The sequence below is a fragment of the Myxine glutinosa genome, chromosome 5 (assembly GCF_964187855.1).
Source record: "Myxine glutinosa chromosome 5, kmMyxGlut1.1, whole genome shotgun sequence".
Taxonomy (NCBI): Eukaryota; Metazoa; Chordata; class Myxini; order Myxiniformes; family Myxinidae; genus Myxine; species Myxine glutinosa.
Window position 1 is genome coordinate 6,779,616 of NC_136265.1, and position 18,640 is coordinate 6,798,255.

At 49.3% G+C, this 18,640-nt stretch overlaps 1 protein-coding gene across 1 annotated transcript in view; it reads right to left on the reverse strand.

Moving 5' to 3' along the window:
• Positions 1-18,640, reverse strand: part of KCNQ1 (potassium voltage-gated channel subfamily Q member 1) — a 102,095-nt gene that overhangs the window by 31,859 nt on the left and 51,596 nt on the right. The window contains 2 exon segments of the mRNA XM_078777538.1: positions 15,283-15,412; positions 18,467-18,595. Of these exon segments, the coding sequence (XP_078633664.1) occupies positions 15,283-15,412; positions 18,467-18,595 (259 nt within the window).

An 18,640-nucleotide genomic window follows, 5' to 3' on the forward strand; every position in this document is an offset into this window, starting at 1 on the left:
CAGATCCTCGGAGGTGGGAGACAAAAGAAGAAGACAAGTGAGTAAGGTGGTAAGGGCGCAAAAGTGCACGCAACATTAGGTAATGCACACTAGGGGCACATGGGAACCAGGTGAGACAGGTACGTTCCTACCGTACGCCCCCCCCCCCCCCACCAGGTAACCTACATTGCCCCTCCCTTACCCCTTACTGTATCCACAAAACACAACACTACCCATAAACATCTACTTTACAAATCAACAAACATCCCTACTGTCTTCCCCGTTCCTCCCATAAACCAAATTCGTCTTCTCTCCCTCCTAACCAATCAAATTTGCCATTTCCAACTCTCATCAAAATTTGCCATCTCCAATTCAACATCAAAATTTGCCATCACCAATTCATCATCAGTCCCTCCTAGGGAGGGAGAGATGGAATCACCCCAATGTCTTATCCACATCGTGATGCGTCTCACCAATCCACACAGCAATTCTCATTTCCTGCACACAGAACAAAGGAACACAGGTGTGGAGTCATCATCATCACCTCAGGTAAGTGGCTGCGTATGGTGCGACAGGTTCATCAATCCTAACTATTTCCTAAATGATTTTAACAACTTTACATTACCCGGGGTCTTTCCCTGCCAATCCATTGGCCAACTTACACTATGGGTTCTAAAAACCAATTCCCATTGCCCAAACTGTGGTGCTTCTCAATTTGGGGTCTCACTCCCCCGATTCATCTCCCGGTGCCTTCGCACAATTTCTGGGCTGTGACGTGTAGCTCTCCCAGCAGGTCTACCCACCTGCACACCTCCACCACTGTAGTTGCCACCCGAGCTTACCTGCTCCTCACCCTAACCTAACTAACTGGGGAAGGCCCTCTCGCACTCTCACCCCCTCAGTGCCCTCTCTGGCACGGGCTGCCCGATCCACACCCGGGATCCTCAGGCACCCACTGACACTAACGGCTCCCAGAGCCCACCTGCGGCCTCACCTGGCCGACATCCTCACAGTGGTGGAGTGCCCAAACCAACTACACACACTAACAGGCTACACGCCCAGCCATTTCCACAACACTAATGCACCCATCCACAATACCATTCTGCATCCGCACCACAAATGCCAATATCCAACCACAATTTACCTATACCCTCTACCTAACACTTACACTACCCGCCCCGGGTACTCGTGAAAGGGGTCCACTCTTCCCCCATCCACACCTTCGCACCATGCACACCACTCCATACCACTTACTCCATGTATTCCACACACCTGTACTTGCACACCTGTGCTCTCATACTTGGTGCCGCCTGCACCCTTCTCTCCCCAAGCGCATTCGCGCTGATCCACACACTCACTACTCATACACTGCTCCACACACCTGTCCAGTTGCACACCTGTGCAATCACACCTGTTCAATTCTCAACCACACGGCATCATCTCATCTAACTACTCCCCTCTGAAACTTGCGCTTCCCAGTCGCCCCTTTAAACTATTGCGCTCCCTCGTCATTATAACCCACACTAATCTACCTGCGTCCCCACTACAGGTATCAGTCACTAACTAACCTTAACGTTACCTAATGTCATCTTCTAGGGCCCTACACACAATATAACCTAACCCACCCGGGCTAGTTTTCACTGCCATACACCCCATAAACTATTGCGCATTTGCCCCCACATGGGAAGGGTGGCAGGGATGCCACCCTTACCCACCGGGCCCATCGCTCACTACCAATTTTGCACATCAAATTTCAACAAATCAAAAATTTGCCAATCACTACCCATCATGTACCAATCATTACTGCCAATCCTTTGCCAATCATCAAATTTTGTTTTTTTCTAATTTTGGGTCCAAAACACTAACCTCATCACACAGTCTACTCACTAATGCCTCTCGGTGCGCCAATTCCTGTCCAAAGCCCGGCTTCGTAAAGCCAAGCCATGAATGCGGGTTGTTCTGTGCCAGCGGCTGGATGCGTCCGGCATTCGGTGCAGGGAAGGAGGTTTACCCGGGCCGAGATCCCACGCACCATCTCGGCACGGAGCCATCCCATGGCCCGATCTCGACCTGCCGGAATGCCTCAACAAAAAGTGGTCGCCATGACGACACTTCCTATCGGGCTGCCCGCTCCGCCTAGTGGAGCACGGACGCCGCCGTTCAAAGCGAGGCCCAGCGTGGATCGCGCACGGCGGTCCTTTCGAACCCGCCGTGGCTCGGATCCCCGCTGGTTCTCGCGGCACGCGAAGCCCGGCACGCACCGAGGGCCCGAGTCGGCTATAAGTCGTTCTAACCTCTAACCCGGTTACCGTCGATGCTTCACCTGCATGCTTAAACGCATACGCTACCCCTTTCTTCCTCATACATCCAGCCGTTCCCATGCTCCTCGTACCTTTCCTTACACACCCAGGTATACTCATTCCACTCACAGCCTTGGTCACACACCTGACCACCGAACACCTTGGCACACATTCGTCGCTCGCACACCTCACCAACACACCTCTTCGCGCCCCCTCCTCTGTGACAATCACAGGTGTGCTCTCACTCGCACACCCAACCACGTGCCTCACTACCAATTCCAGCGTGCATTCCCACTCACGCTCTACCATTCCAGGTGTGCATCCTTCCATTCCAGGTGTACATCCTCGCTCACCTGTCACAACCAACTCACGCTCCTTGTCACTCTCACTACTCTCACCTCCATTCTTGACAGCGCACTCACCCTTACTCTTGACAGCGCACTCTTTCCTCATGCACCTGTCCATCACACATCTTTCTCGCGCACACTCTTGCGCACACTCTCTCGTCACACCCTCTGTAACACTTACCACACCGCGCTTCCATGTGCTCCCTCGCACACGCGCTACGACCGACTCACTCTCGCCAGCACCCTCACTCCTTGGCACGCACTTTTTCCTCACACACCCCCCGAGTCGGACTTTCTCGCACACCTCCTTTTTCGCACACCAGACCTGTCGCACACTTCACCAACGGCCTCTCACGAACACCCGGGTCCATCTCGACCCCCAAGCTTCTTAAATCACCTGGCGCATCATACGCACGACCATATTGGTCACCACTTACACCGGGTCCTCCTCCTCTTCGCTTCTCCTCCATCACCTGCGAATCCCTCATCCGGTTAATGAGCACATCATCACGATCCGAACACAGACTTTGGACCAATTCTTTTACCTCCTCTTTTATCTCTTTCTTATCCTCTCTCCGTCGCTTCTTAATTTCGCTCACCCCTTCTTCCACTTCTTCTAATTTCTGCTTCACCTCTTTTATTTCCCGGTACGTCTCCTCAAGCTCGTCCTCCAAGGCTACCTTGACCGTTTCCATGTGCGTCCTCACCTGCCGGTCCTTCGTCTCCATTACCTCTGTCACCTCGTTGTCAGTCCCTCACGTACCATCTGACATTGCCTCTTTGTCGCTATCAAGTCGTTTTTTATGTCGTTTTGTGTCGCTTTTAACCCTCCTAATACCGCAGTGTTCCTTTGAACCTGCTCCGTTAGTCCTTTTTGTCCCTCCGTCAGCTGTTTCACCTCCTGCGTCAGGTCCTCTATGCCCCCTTGCAATTTTACAGTCCCCTTTCTCACCTCCTTCTCCATGCGCTCCTTCCAGTGCCTCACCTCCTCGCGCACTCCTCCGACCTCCTCACTCACACCTCTTCTGATCTCTTCTCCCATCACTTGCATCTCCTGCCCAGATGCCACCCTCATCTGCTCCATTTCCTCCCTGTGAGCATCCAGTTTGGTTTCTACCCCCATTCTGACCCCCTCTATCTGCTGCCCCATTTGTTGAACTTCCCTTTCCGCTTGGTCCCTCATGTCCCTCAATTTGCCTTCCATCCTGTTTTCTAACCCCTCTAACCCATTTTTCACTCCCTCTATCTGATTCTCCTGGGCAGCCATTCTATTTTCTACCCCCGTTAACCCATGTTTCACCCCTTCTATCCCATTGTCTAACCCCTCTAATTTCTTGTCTAATCCCTCACCGGTACCCCTCGCTTCGTCCCTCATTACCCCCATTTGGCCCTCCAATCGCTCACCCTGAGCTACCATCCGGTTCCCCATTACCCCCATTTGGTTTCCCATTACCCCCATTTGGCCCTCCAATCGCTCACTCTGAGCATCCATCCGGTTCCCCATTACCCCCATCATTCTGCTTTCCATTTCTTCGCTATTCTTGTCCATAAGGGCCTTCATTTGTATAAAAAAAAAGGTTCAAATCTACCAGCGGCGCTACTACGGTCGCGGGCGTGGACGCCGTGGCCATGTGCGAGGCGCCATTTTGCGCGCCCGTAACCTCGTGCGCGACGACGCTATTTTGCGACCCTGCCACCCTCACTGCTTCGCTCTCCTCATGTCCCTCATTTTGGTCCTGGATCGACCCTGCCTCACTCTCCTCTACCGGAACCCAGCCGTCTTGGTCTGCCATAGCGTGACTTTCAAAATTCGGGTTTTTATTTTTTTTTGTAAAACACAATTAAATTTCGCCGTTATAATTTCGAGCGCGTGAAACGCGCTCCGGGACCGATCCCACTTCCCGACACCAATTGTTGCGGACACGACTTAGATGTTATGGTGGGCCGAGCGGAATGGCCGCCGTGTTCGCACAAGTTACCCGATTACACTCGAACGTTGGCCGAATCGCGCTATGCTAAATCAATGAAGGAAAGGACACAACGGCTGGGTTAAATGACACGACACCAGGGGTACAGTTCTCAAGACCTCCGGAGGAGGTTATAATATGGGTTTGCAGAACGTTTAGATTACACGGCACAAGAGGTACAGCACAGAAAGGTGGGCACTTATACACGGTCTTATCTTATTCCCGACAGACCACAGACAAACGGGACAAGACTGACTCACACAGGGATTGATGGTAAGGAAGGGCAGAATCGATGGCTCAAGGTGCACCTTGGCTCAGGGGCAGAATCGACCCGGTCCGGTCCAAAGATGCGGGTAGGTATTGTCGCGCTGGAGGTGGCGTCCGTTCTTCTTCGTAGCTGAGGCGCATCTGACGTCACCTCCGCCTTCCTGCGCATATCCAGCGGGGAGTGACACGCCCTCGGCTCGTTAGCTCCGCCCCAGATGGAATCGGTCCGCCGCTTCTTATTGGGTGCGGGGGGTTACCGGGCTCTGCCCTTGACGAGGAGCTGACAGTCAGCCCCTGAGTGGTAACCCCGTCGGAGCACATGGTCAATGGCGGCTAACCAAGCCGGAGTGAGGACGCGCACTCCCCGCGCCGCTGTTGTTGTTGTTGGTGTTGTTGTTTCATGAGGAAGAGATGCGGGGAGGTATTGGGAGGTCCTAAACTTACTACTGGTGCCATACAATCACATTCTGGTGCAACGAAGAGTCAGAATTAATGGAAACGAGTCCTTAACTGACATAGACTAAGAATAACTAGCAAGATGTCCTATAGTTGTCTACGTGAGATGCGGTGAACCTGGGCACGACATTTAATGGGGGAAAAAGGGGAAGGTCGGGGCTACAGAGTGTTGTTTACAGACAATGGGACTAGGGAATGGGGGATTGGGGATAGTTGGGGAGTATTGGGGAAATAGGGGAATATTTACAAGCGGATATGGATGGAGGCCAAATCCCATATCCGCAACAATATATATATATATACATATACTGTATATACAGTCACGTGAAAAAGTAAGTGCACCCCATGTAAAGTTTTGACTTTTTCAACATATTTCAACATACAGCTATTTGATCTTCATTTCAACAATATTGACAGATAAAGGTGATATAATATAACAAATATCATGAAACATTTACATTTTGTAGTCCATTGTAAAATTTAAATAAACATAAATGCAAATTTTGCATGTGGAAAAAGTAAGTACACCCCAACATTTATCACTACTTCAAATAATTAAAATTAGAATCAAGTGCACCAGCTCAGGTGCAAATGATTAGAACATCGTTAGAGAGGATCTTGGAGGAACCTGTCTTATTTAAACCTCAGACATTTAGTTTGGTTTGCTCTTTGTTGTTGAAGTGTGTGGCGTCACCATGCCTCGATCAAAAGAGCTCTCTGAGGATTTCAGAAAGAAGGTTATAGATGCCTACGAGTCTGGGAAGGGATTTATAAAGATCTCCAAACAATTTGAAATCAATCATTCGACTGTCCGGAAGATCATCTACAAGTGGAGAAGATTCCAAACAACTGCCAACTTGTTCAGGCCAGGCCGCCCCAGCAAGTCCAGCCCGAGAGCAGACCGCAAGATGCTGAAAGAAGTCTCGAAGAACCCAAGAATGTCATCACGGGACCTACAGGTAGCTCTTGCCACTATTGATGTCAAAGTGCACGAGTCTACCATGAGAAAGAGGCTGCACAAATTTGATCTGCATGGGAGGTGTGCCGGGAGGAAATCTTTGCTGTCCAGAAAGAACATCGGGGCAACAGTAAAGTTTGCCAATGAACACCTCGGCAAAGACCAGCACTTCTGGAACAATGTGCTCTGGACAGATGAGTCAAAGGTAGAGCTATTTGGCCACAGTTCCAGAAGACATGTTTGGCGAAAACCAAAGACAGCATTTGACCACAAGAACCTGATACCAACTGTAAAGCATGGTGGTGGAAATATTATGGTTTGGGGCAGCTTTGCTGTATCAGGGCCTGGCCAGCTCACCATCATAGAATCCACTATGAATTCTTCATTGTACCAGAGGGTGCTCGAGGATAATGTGAGGCCATCTCTCAGAGTGTTGAAGCTCAACCGAAGGTGGACCTTGCAACATGACAATGACCCTAAACATACCAGTAAATCCACCAAGAAATGCCTGAAAATAAAGAAATGGAGGGTTCTGGAATGGCCAAGTCAAAGCCCGGATCGAAATGCCATCGAGATGTTGTCGGTGGATTTGAAACGGGCTGTGCATGCAAGAAACCCCTCAAACATCGCACAGCTGAAAGAATTCTCCATGGAGGAGTGGGCAAAAATTTCTCACAGTCGATGTCAGAGACTGGTAGACAGTTATAAGAAAGGCCTACTTGAGGTTGTTTCTGCCAAAGGGGGCAATACCACCTATTAGAGCCATGGGTGTCCTTACTTTTTCCACATGCGAAATTTGCATTTATGTTTATTTAAATTATACAATGGACTACAAAATGTAAATGTTTCATGATATTTGTTATATTATATCACCTTTATCTGTCAATATTGTTGAAATGAAGATCAAATAGCTGTATGTTGAAATATGTTGAAAAAGTCAAAACTTTACATGGGGTGTACTTACTTTTTCACGTGACTGTATTTAACCGGCGCGTTTCCTTGTTATCGGGTTACGTTAATAAATCCTTTTATTATTTTCCCCTGTACATTTTAACCCGTTCCCGTTTGAGTTACTTTTCGCAGGGTGAAGACATCAGCGAGGCCGTCCAGGTAAAAGTTTCCAGTTTCTTCTTCTTACTTTCTCCCGCATGGAGATATAAAATCCGCTATTGAACCGAACGGCTCGAATTAACGTCCGTGATTTCCCCGGTATTAACCAAGGGGGAGTCACGCGACAATATATATATATATATATATATATATATATATATATATATATATTGTTACGGACACGACTTATTAAGATGTTATGCTGGGCCGAGCGGAATGGCCGCCGTGTTCGCACAAGTTACCCGATTATACTCGAACGTTGGCCAAATCGCGCTACGCTAGATCAATGAAGAAAGGACACAACGGCTAGGTTAAATGACACGACACCAGGGGTACAGTTGTCAAGACCTCCGGAGGAGGATATAATATGGGATATGCAGAACGTTTAGATTACACGACACAAGAGGTACAGCACAGAAAGGTGGGCACTTATACACGGTCTTATCTTATTCCCGACAGACCACAGACAAACGGGACAAGACTGACTCACACAGGGATTGATGGCAGGGGAGGGCAGGCAGTCGATGGCTCAAGGTGCACCTTGGCTCAGGTGCAGAATCGACCCGGTCCGGTCCAAAAGATTCAGGGAGGTGTCTCAGCGCTCGGAGGTGGCGTCCTTCTTTGTCCAAGCTGAGGCGCATCTGACGTCACCTCCGTCTTCCTGCCCATGTCCCGCGGGGAGTGACACGCCCTTGGCTCGTTAGCTCCGCCCCAGATGGAATCGGTCCGCCGCTTCTTATTGGGTGCGGGGGGTTACCGGGCTCCGCCCTTGACGAGGAGCTGACAGTGAGCCCCTGTGTGGTAACCCCGTCGGAGCACATGGTCAATGGCGGCTAACCAAGCCGGAGTGAGGACGCGCACTCCCCGCGCCGCTGTTGTTGTTGTTGGTGTTGTTGTTTCATGAGGAAGAGATGCGGGGAGGTATTGGGAGGTCCTAAACTTACTACTGGTGCCATACAATCACATTCTGGTGCAACGAAGAGTCAGAATTAATGGAAACGAGTCCTTAACTGACATAGACTAAGAATAACTAGCAAGATGTCCTATAGTTGTCTACGTGAGATGCGGTGAACCTGGGCACGACATTTAATGGGGGTAAAAGGGGAAGGTCGGGGCTACAGAGTGTTGTTTACAGACAATGGGACTAGGGAATGGGGGATTGGGGATAGTTGGGGAGTATTGGGGAAATAGGGGAATATTTACAAGCGGATATGGATGGAGGCCAAATCCCATATCCGCAACATTGCACCCTTCTCTACCTCGGGGCGTCCCGACCCGATAAATCTTTACCTACGTTAGTGTGGCACTCAGATGTAGTTCCCTCTACTATTAACTCAACCCTGAGTGCGACAGTTTTACAGATGTTCACAAATGAGTAAATATGTCCCCCTGCGACGTTGCACCCTTCTCCTCACAGAAACACACCCACAGGATAACCGAATCGCGGAAAGAATCCTCAAACTAAACATACAGCCGGTAGGGAGCATTATTTACACAAGACTACGCTGATATTTACACTACGATCCAGGACCTGTTTTTGGAGGAACACATGCAGATGTTATGCATAGAGAGAGCACGCATGCCAGCATCGATACACCAACCCACGGGTGCCCTGTGGCCCTACGGCCTTTAATAATGTGCAGAGCACCCCATCCAAGCACCAAAAGCACCACCCCATAACACAGTCAGCACCATCCGGTGCACCAATAAAGTGTTCAATCATCACCGGTGGTGTCGCAGCCGGCCGATGTTCTGCCGCTGGTCTTGCCTTCATGTGGTGCACTTGGCCTTCTTGCTTCTTTAAAAATAAAGAAAGGCGCCAACCGCGTCCATTTCTGTATTGTGGTGTCAGGGGGCCAACTATTAGTGGTTCACCTGTATGGCATAGGTGCCACGTTGACCCATAGGTCCATCAACGGGTGGTGCTTGCCCGCAAAAGAACTGCGGTCCATGGTGGGCGGCCACAAACATTGCGGTCCATATGGTGTATCGATCCAGGCAGCAAGCAGCGAAAGTACAGGCCCACAACTGCGGAGCCAGCACCTCTCTCTCCTCTCTCTCTGCCCCAAAGCCAGATCCTCGGAGGTGGGAGACAAAAGAAGAAGACAAGTGAGTAAGGTGGTAAGGGCGCAAAAGTGCACGCAATACAAGATGATGCACGCTGGGGGCACATGGGAACCAGGTGAGACAGGTACGTTCCTACCGTACGCCCCCCCCCCCCCACCAGGTAACCAACATTGCCCCTCCCTTACCCCTTACTGTATCCACAAAACACAACACTACCCATAAACATCTACTTTACAAATCAACAAACGTCCCTACTGTCTTCCCCGTTCCTCCCATAAACCAAATTCGTCTTCTCTCCCTCCTAACCAATCAAATTTGCCATTTCCAACTCTCATCACAATTTGCCATCTCCAACTCAACAGCAAAATTTGCCATCACCAATTCATCATCAGTCCCTCCTAGGGAGGGAGAGATGGAATCACCCCAATGTCTCATCCACGTCGTGATGCGTCTCACAAATCCAACAGCAATTCTCATTTCCTGCAACACAAAACAAAGAAAACACAGGTGTGGAGTCATCATCATCACCACAGGTAAGTGGCTGCGTATGGTGCGACAGGTTCATCAATCCTAACTATTTCCTAAATGACTTTAACAACTTTACATTACCCGGGGTCTTTCTCCTGCCAAACCATTGGCCCACTTACACTATGGGTTCTAAAAACCAATTCCCATTGACCAATCTGTGGTGCTTTTCAATTTGGGGTCTCACTCCCCCGATTCATCTCCCGGTGCCTTCGCACAATTTCTGGGCTGTGACGTGTAGCTCTCCCAGCAGGTCTACCCACCTGCACACCTCCACCACTGTAGTTGCCACCCGAGCTTACCTGCTCCTCACCCTAACCTATCTAACTGGGGAAGGCCCTCTCCTGGCTCTGTCACCCCTTGGTGCCCTCTGGCACTGGGCTACCCGGGTCCGTCCTCCGGATCCTCGGGCCCCATCCACAACAACTACTACCGGCTCCCAGAGCCCACCTGCGGCCTCACCTGGCCGACATCCTCACAGTGGTGGAGTGCCCAAACCAACTACACACACTAACAGGCTACACGCCCAGCCATTTCCACAACACTAATGCACCCATCCACAATACCATTCTGCAACCGCACCACAAATGCCAATATCCAACCACAATTTACCTATACCCTCTACCTAACACTTACACTACCCACCCCGGGTACTCGTGAAAGGGGTCCACCCTTCCCCCATCCACACCTTCACACCATGCACACCACTCCGTACCACTTACTCCATGTATTCCACACACCTGTACTTGCACACCTGTGCTCTCACACCTGGTGCCACCTGCACCCTTCTCTCCCCAAAGCGCATTCGCACTGATCCACAACACTCACTGCTCCACACACTGCTCCACACACCTGTCCAGTTCTCACACAGCATCATCTCATCTACCTACTCCCCTCTGAAACTTGCGCTTCCCAGTCGTCCCTTTAAACTATTGCGCTCCCACGTCATTATCATCCACACTAAACTACCTGCGTCCCCACTACAGGTATCAGTCACTATCTAAACCTTAACGTTACCTAATGTCATCTTCGCTAGATCCCTAACAATATCCTAACCCACCCGGGCTAGTTTTCACTGCCATCAACCCCATAAACTATAGCTCCTTTGCCCCCACATGGGAAGGGTGGCAGGGATGCCACCCTTACCCACCGGGCCCATCGCTCACTACCAATTTTGCACATCAAATTTCAACAAATCAAAAATTTGCCAATCACTGCCCATCATCTGCCAATCATTACTGCCACCATCATTGATCGCACCACCACGATCCTCCACCCTCACTCCTTGGCACGCACTTTTTCCTCACACACCCCAGAGTCGGACTTTCTCGCACACCTCCTTTTTCGCACACCAGACCTGTCGCACACTTCACCAACGGCCTCTCACGAACACCCGGGTCCATCTCGACCCCCAAGCTTCTTAAATCCCCTGGCGCATCATACGCACGACCATATTGGTCACCACTTACACCGGGTCCTCTTCCTCTTCGCTTCTCCTCCATCACCTGCGAATCCCTCATCCGGTTAATGAGCACATCATCACGATCCAAACACAGACTTTGGACCAATGTAATGTGGCCACCTGAATCCTTTATCTCTTTCTTATCCTCTCTACGTCGCTTCTTAATTTCGCTCACCCCTTCTTCCACTTCTTCTAATTTCTGCTTCACCTCTTCTATTTCCCGGTACGTCTCCTCAAGCTCGTCCTCGAAGGCTACCTTGACCGTTTACATGTGCGTCCTCACCTGCCGGTCCTTCGTCTCCATTACCTCTGTCACCTCGTCCAATCTCGTTGTCAGTCCCTCACGTACCATTTGACATTCCCTCTTCGTCGCTATCAAGTCGTCTTTTAGTTCTTTCTGTGTCGCTTTTAACCCTCCTAATACCGCAGTGTTCCTTTGAACCTGCTCCGTTAGTCCTTTTTGTCCCTCCGTCAGCTGTTCCACCTCCTGCGTCAGGTCCTCTATGCCCCCTTGTAACTTTACAGTCCCCTTTCTCACCTCCTTCTCCATGTGCTCCTTACAGTGCCTCACCTCCTCGCGCACTCCTCCGACCTCCTCACTCACACCTCTTCTGATCTCCTCTCCCATCACTTGCATCTCCTGCCCAGATGCCACCCTCATCTGCTCCATCTCCTCCCTGTGAGCATCCAGTTTGGTTTCTACCCCCATTCTGACCCCCTCTATCTGCTGCCCCATTTGTTTAACTTCCCTTTCCGCTTGGTCCCTCATGTCCCTCAATTTGCCTTCCATACTGTTTTCTAACCCCTCTAACCCATTTTTCACTCCCTCTATCTGATTCTCCTGGGCAGCCATTCTATTTTCTACCCCCGTTAACCCCTCCTGTATTTCCCCTAATCTATTGTCTAATTTCCCAAATTTCTTGTCTAATCCCTTAAAATTATTGTCTAACCCCTCACCGGTACCCCTCGCTTCGTCCCTCATTACCCCCATTTGGTTTCCCATTACCCCCATTTGGTTTCCCATTACCCCCAATTGCTCACTCTGAGCCCTCGCTTCGTCCCTCATTGCCCCCATTTGGCCCTCCAATCGCTCACCCAATCGCTCACCCAATCGCTTTCTATCAGCCCTCATTTGCTCACTATTCTGGGCCATAAGGGCCTTCATTTGTATTAAAAAAAGGTTCAAATCTACCAGCGGCGCTACTACGGTCGCGGGCGTGGTCGCCGTGGCCATGTGCGAGGCGCCATTTTGCGCGCCCGTAACCTCGTGCGCGACGACGCTATTTTGCGACCCTGCCACCCTCACTGCTTCGCTCTCCCCATGTCCCTCAATTTGGTCCTGGATCGACCCTGCCTCACTCTCCTCTACCGGAACCCAGCCGTCTTGATCTGCCATAGCGCGACTTCAAAATTCGGGTTTTTCTTTTTGTAAAACACAATCAAATTTCGCCGTTATAATTTCGAGCGCGTTTTTACGCGCTTGGGTCCAATCTCACTCCTCGACACCAATTGTTACTCTAATAGTACAATTGGTGTTCCAAAATTTGGGCTAAATGAATTTAGTCCCAGGTCCGAATCCAACTCCTGACAACCAATTGTTACGGACACGACTTATTAAGATGTTATGCTGGGCCGAGCGGAATGGCCGCCGTGTTCGCACAAGTTACCCGATTATACTCGAACGTTGGCCGAATCGCGCTACGCTAGATCAATGAAGGAAAGGACACAACGGCTGGGTTAAATGACACGACACCAGGGGTACAGTTCTCAAGACCTCCGGAGGAGGATATAATATGGGATATGCAGAACGTTTAGATTACACGGCACAAGAGGTACAGCACAGAAAGGTGGGCACTTATACATGGTCTTATCTTATTCCCGACAGACCACAGACAAACGGGACAAGACTGACTCACACAGGGATTGATGGCAGGGGAGGGCAGGCAGTCGATGGCTCAAGGTGCACCTTGGCTCAGGGGCAGAATCGACCCGGTCCGGTCCAAAAGATTCAGGGAGGTGTCTCAGCGCTCGGAGGTGGCGTCCTTCTTTGTCCAAGCTGAGGCGCATCTGACGTCACCTCCGTCTTCCTGCCCATGTCCCGCGGGGAGTGACACGCCCTCGGCTCGTTAGCTCCGCCCCAGATGGAATCGGTCCGCCGCTTCTTATTGGGTGCGGGGGGTTACCGGGCTCCGCCCTTGACGAGGAGCTGACAGTGAGCCCCTGCGTGGTAACCCCGTCGGAGCACATGGTCAATGGCGGCTAACCAAGCCGGAGTGAGGACGCGCACTCCCCGCGCCGCTGTTGTTGTTGTTGGTGTTGTTGTTTCATGAGGAAGAGATGCGGGGAGGTATTGGGAGGTCCTAAACTTACTACTGGTGCCATACAATCACATTCTGGTGCAACGAAGAGTCAGAATTAATGGAAACGAGTCCTTAACTGACATAGACTAAGAATAACTAGCAAGATGTCCTATAGTTGTCTACGTGAGATGCGGTGAACCTGGGCACGACATTTAATGGGGGAAAAAGGGGAAGGTCGGGGCTACAGAGTGTTGTTTACAGACAATGGGACTAGGGAATGGGGGATTGGGGATAGTTGGGGAGTATTGGGGAAATAGGGGAATATTTACAAGCGGATATGGATGGAGGCCAAATCCCATATCCGCAACAATATATATATATATATATATATATATATATATATATATATATATATATATATATATATATATATATATATATATATATATATATATATATATATATATATATATATATATATATATATATATATATACACATGTAAGTGGGTCTAATGTATCTCTCTCTCTCTATATATATATATATAATATATATATATATATTATATATCTATCTCTATATATGGATTATTTGCAATTGGTGTGGTTTCACCATTGATTTTTGACAGAGGATAACATTTTTCTGTCGGGGCTCCTCTTGGGTTTCGGAGGTTTACCGAGACCAGGAGATCGTAGAGGAACCCGTTACAACACCCACTACAGAAAAGGTTTGACTTGACAGGTGGTATAATCTCAGAGATGCGCAGGGGCCGAAAATGTCCAAGACCACTGAAAGATAATAATTTGTGATATGTGGTGGTTATTTCTTTACCTTATGATTGGATTTCCGTTTCCGGTCCGGTCGTGAGGGGACGCTGGCGTCACTTGCTCGCCGCTTCTCTGACTGGACCATTGTCCGTATCTTGCTGGTGCCAGCATTGTCTTGCATTGTCTTTAACCCTGGTGTTGGGCTAGCGGCTAGGGTGCCAGCTTAGGATCCTAGGATCCTGGGTTCGAATCCCGGTCAATCGCTGAATTAACACCAGGGGGGTTGACTCAGCCTGTCATCCTTCCGAGGTCGGCTAATTGAGTACCAGTTCACTGGTAATTCCCTGCTTGTCGTTAAAGGCGGCAAAAAGGGTTGGCGTCAGGAAGGGCATCCGGCCGTAAAACATTGCTTCAAAAAGGGGACCGAAAAACAACAACAACCACGGTCCCCGAAAAAGGCCAACCCCCGCTTTGCGGGGGAAAATGGCCTCTAAAGGTGGTTTTTATCTCTATATATCTATGTCGAGAATTTTGTTTCTGTGTCCATCTTGTCCACCCAGTGCGTGTCCCCAGCCACGTCTCTTTCCTCCCCACACCCATTGTTTGTCCAAGTCTCCCTCTATTTTGTCTTTCAACCCTGCTGTTTGTGTTCCCCCCCACTCGCTACTGTTCCTTTTGTTCTGTTGCGTCCTGATACATTCAGTGTTCTAGATCTTCCACGAGCCTCGACTCTGCTTACAAGAAAGACAATAATAGTAGTAGTAGTAAGAACAATACCTGGAGGTTCATTTGGGAGTAGATTGGAACCAGAAATTATTTCACGACCTTTCTGCAGTGTCAGTTGTGGCACAGATAGGAAGTGACTCCTATCTTGAAGATCACGACCTCTCACCCGCCAATTCCATGGCTGTCACAGGTCACGATGTGCAGAGCATGTTGGGGAACATGGATCACAAAAGGTTGGTTATGACTGCAATCAGAACAGGTCCATATGAATGAGTGGACATACAGCAACGACAAACACAGACAATGTACAGACTTGGCCTTTAATATGGAATATTTTTTTTGTGGGGGTGAACTTACTTTTCAAGATGACTTAGAACCAAAAGTTCATTGGAATTATGTTGAAATTATTCTAGATTTTGTTAATGTGACCTTTAAAAGAAACAAAAACCACATTTGACATTTCAAAACAAATAAATTGATCCTTGAAAGTGATGTAAGCTGACATTGAACTCAATTCATGGACAGTACTGTGTTAAACTTCTGTGCGTTTTCCAGAAGTATCTCTTTATTTTGCACACTTGCCCAAATTTTTTTTTAACAAAAACAAAAGTTAAATTACCACTGGGATTACGGACAGTAAAATTACAGTTCAGTACTTCGTGTAACCCCCACAAGCATTCAGGAGAGCACGTACACGTTGACGCATGCTGTTCACGAGATTTGCCAAGGTTTGGACAGGAATCGCTTGCCATGCAGTTGCAATAGCCTGCTGAAATTCACGCACAGAGGTCGGCTGCTGGTCCAAGTTGTCGATTTGACGCGTTAATTCTGCCCACAAGTTCTCTATCGGATTCGTATCCGGGGACATGGCAGGCCACTCCATATGCTCTACAACACGGTCAGCAAGAAAGTGTTGGATCATACGAGCACGATGAGGCCGTGCATTGTCATCTTGGAAGATAAAGTTTCCTCGAAAGGCTGCACGAACAAATGGAAGCAATGTTTCTTCCAGAATGGCCCTGTACTTGAACTGGTTCAGGTTTCCATTCAGAACAACCAGGTCAGCTTTGCCCCCTGCATGAAAAGCAGCCCAAACGGTCACCCCACCACCTCCAGCTTGGACTCTTGGCACTATACAATCTTCGTTGTAGGCTTCATGCACTTATTTGGGCACTCGGACACGGCCATATTGACGATAGACCAGAAATCTAGACTTGTCACTGACGATCACGTGATTCCAGTGTCCTGGCTGCCATTGATGGTGCTCTCTGGCCCACTGCAATCGGCGCTGGCGGTGTTGTCAGGTCAGGCGTGGCTTTCTCAGGGGACGCCTGGCACGATAGCCTGCTTGAACCAGTCATTGGTCGACTAGCCTTCTGGGTACAGGCACATGTCAGTTGCTGCCACTCAGCCCTAAGCCGATTAGCTGACTTGGTACGGCCATTGCGGACTAACCGGTGCAGCTGGCGATCATCCCTCCTTGTGGTTCTGTGGGGACGTCCTGACCTCGGTATTGGAGTAGGGACACCCCTCTGAGCATTTCGTTTCAGGATCTTTGACAACTGACCTTGAGTGATGCCATACTGCCGAGCAATAGCACGCTGTTTCATGCCGGAATTTCGTAAAGCCACCACTCCATGACAAACAGCATTGTCGAGTTGACGGACCATCTCCAGGGGAAGCGGCAATAACTTTTGTCGATGTGCAGCAGTTGTTTTCCACTAATACAGAACGCAACAACCCTTATATACCCGATTGTGAAGCCAATCGTCAAATGTACCTGTCCATACATTTTGTCACGCCACCTGTGATATAATCCCTGTTATTGACTTCTTGCTACGACAGACAATCAGTGACATGGTTCTTTTAACAAAGAAATCACCGAAGCGTAAAAGAAACTCACCAGATTGATATACCGAGTTCAGAAAGTAAACCCAAGTCAAGAAAAAAATATTTCTTCCATATTAAATGCCAAGTCTGTAGATACCATGAATGTATCATCAGACAGCTAAATGTGCCTCCAATCATGTGATCATAACTGAGTAAGTTCTTCCTCATAGCATTTCCATGTGTAATGTATTCGGCTGAAGGATCATTGTAGTCGTAAAACTACAAACTCAGTGAAGTACAGAACTTTGACTCCCTCTGACAAACACAGACTCGTGTTTGCTCTTTCTTGGTGGAGAGGACGATCATTTGACGAAACGAGACAGGCCTGTACGGGAGCATTTAGAAGGAAAATAAAAAAATTAATCACCTGACTGTGCCTTGGCTGCTGTTTTGTAGCTCTAACCTGAACTCTGCTAAAGTCCTCCATCAAGGTGGGAACCTGCAGGCTGACTGAGGTCATAACGAGCTCCATCACTCCCTCGCCCCTTCCTGGGACACTGGAGGGCACCAAAGCGTTGGCTGTGCGCGACTTGAAGCATGGTCAGGTATCAGAAAAACAATAACAAATGGGACAACACAACATATGACAACTATCGGAGATGCCTCTTTGCGGTGGTTGTACCCCCCAATGCAAGTCGGGGGTCAAATCTTCCCCATTCTTCTCCCTGCTGCCCGGATTCATCAGGGCGCGGTCACGGTCAGAGTGCCGATCGGTCCCCATGGACCGGCCCTTTCCCTCTCGTCTCTCTCTTACTCTGTCATGGCCCTGACTTTGTGAAGGCGGAAGTACACCATCCTGGATTCCTGGATGTGGGGGGATCTCGGGGTCGCTCCTGGGAGATTGAGCAGGTGTCTCGGTGCCGCGGGCTTGTTCGAGATAACCGTCCAGGACTATACAACAACAACAACAACAACAACACAACATATAGTCATGATGGTTGTAATGTGGCCACCTGAATCCAAATGGGTGGTCATTGCGGCCACAACGTCTCAAATAATCTTGTCAATCCGTATTTTCGAACGAGGTGAGGGATGAGTTACGATGACCCGCATCACAAACCACCAGGGTAATAGTAGACACAGAAGACCCCAGGTAAAAGGTGTTTATTTACTAAGCAGCCAAAGAGAAAACCATGACCACCGATGTATACTGTAGGCCTACCTGTAATTATAACACTCCCAAACGATCGAATTCTTTCCAACAGCAGCAAGATGGTCACGTGCAAATCCATATTCGACAAAGATAAGCGAGTCTTCCCATTTCACCTTTGTCATCCTCTCTACTCCATCCTTTCACCACCTCTCAACCTACCCTCCCTTCCCCCTGCTCATCCCTCTCCCATACCTTGAGCTTTAGGTTGGAATCTCTCAGGCCGGAAGTGGAGGGTATGCTCGTGGGGGGTCGGGAGGTCACATGAATGTTCCAAGTGGCACTGGATTGACACCTTTCCGCAATGTAGCATCTCCACGCCATCTGCATGGGGTGTGGAGGAGGTGAGGATGAGGAATTCAATAAAGA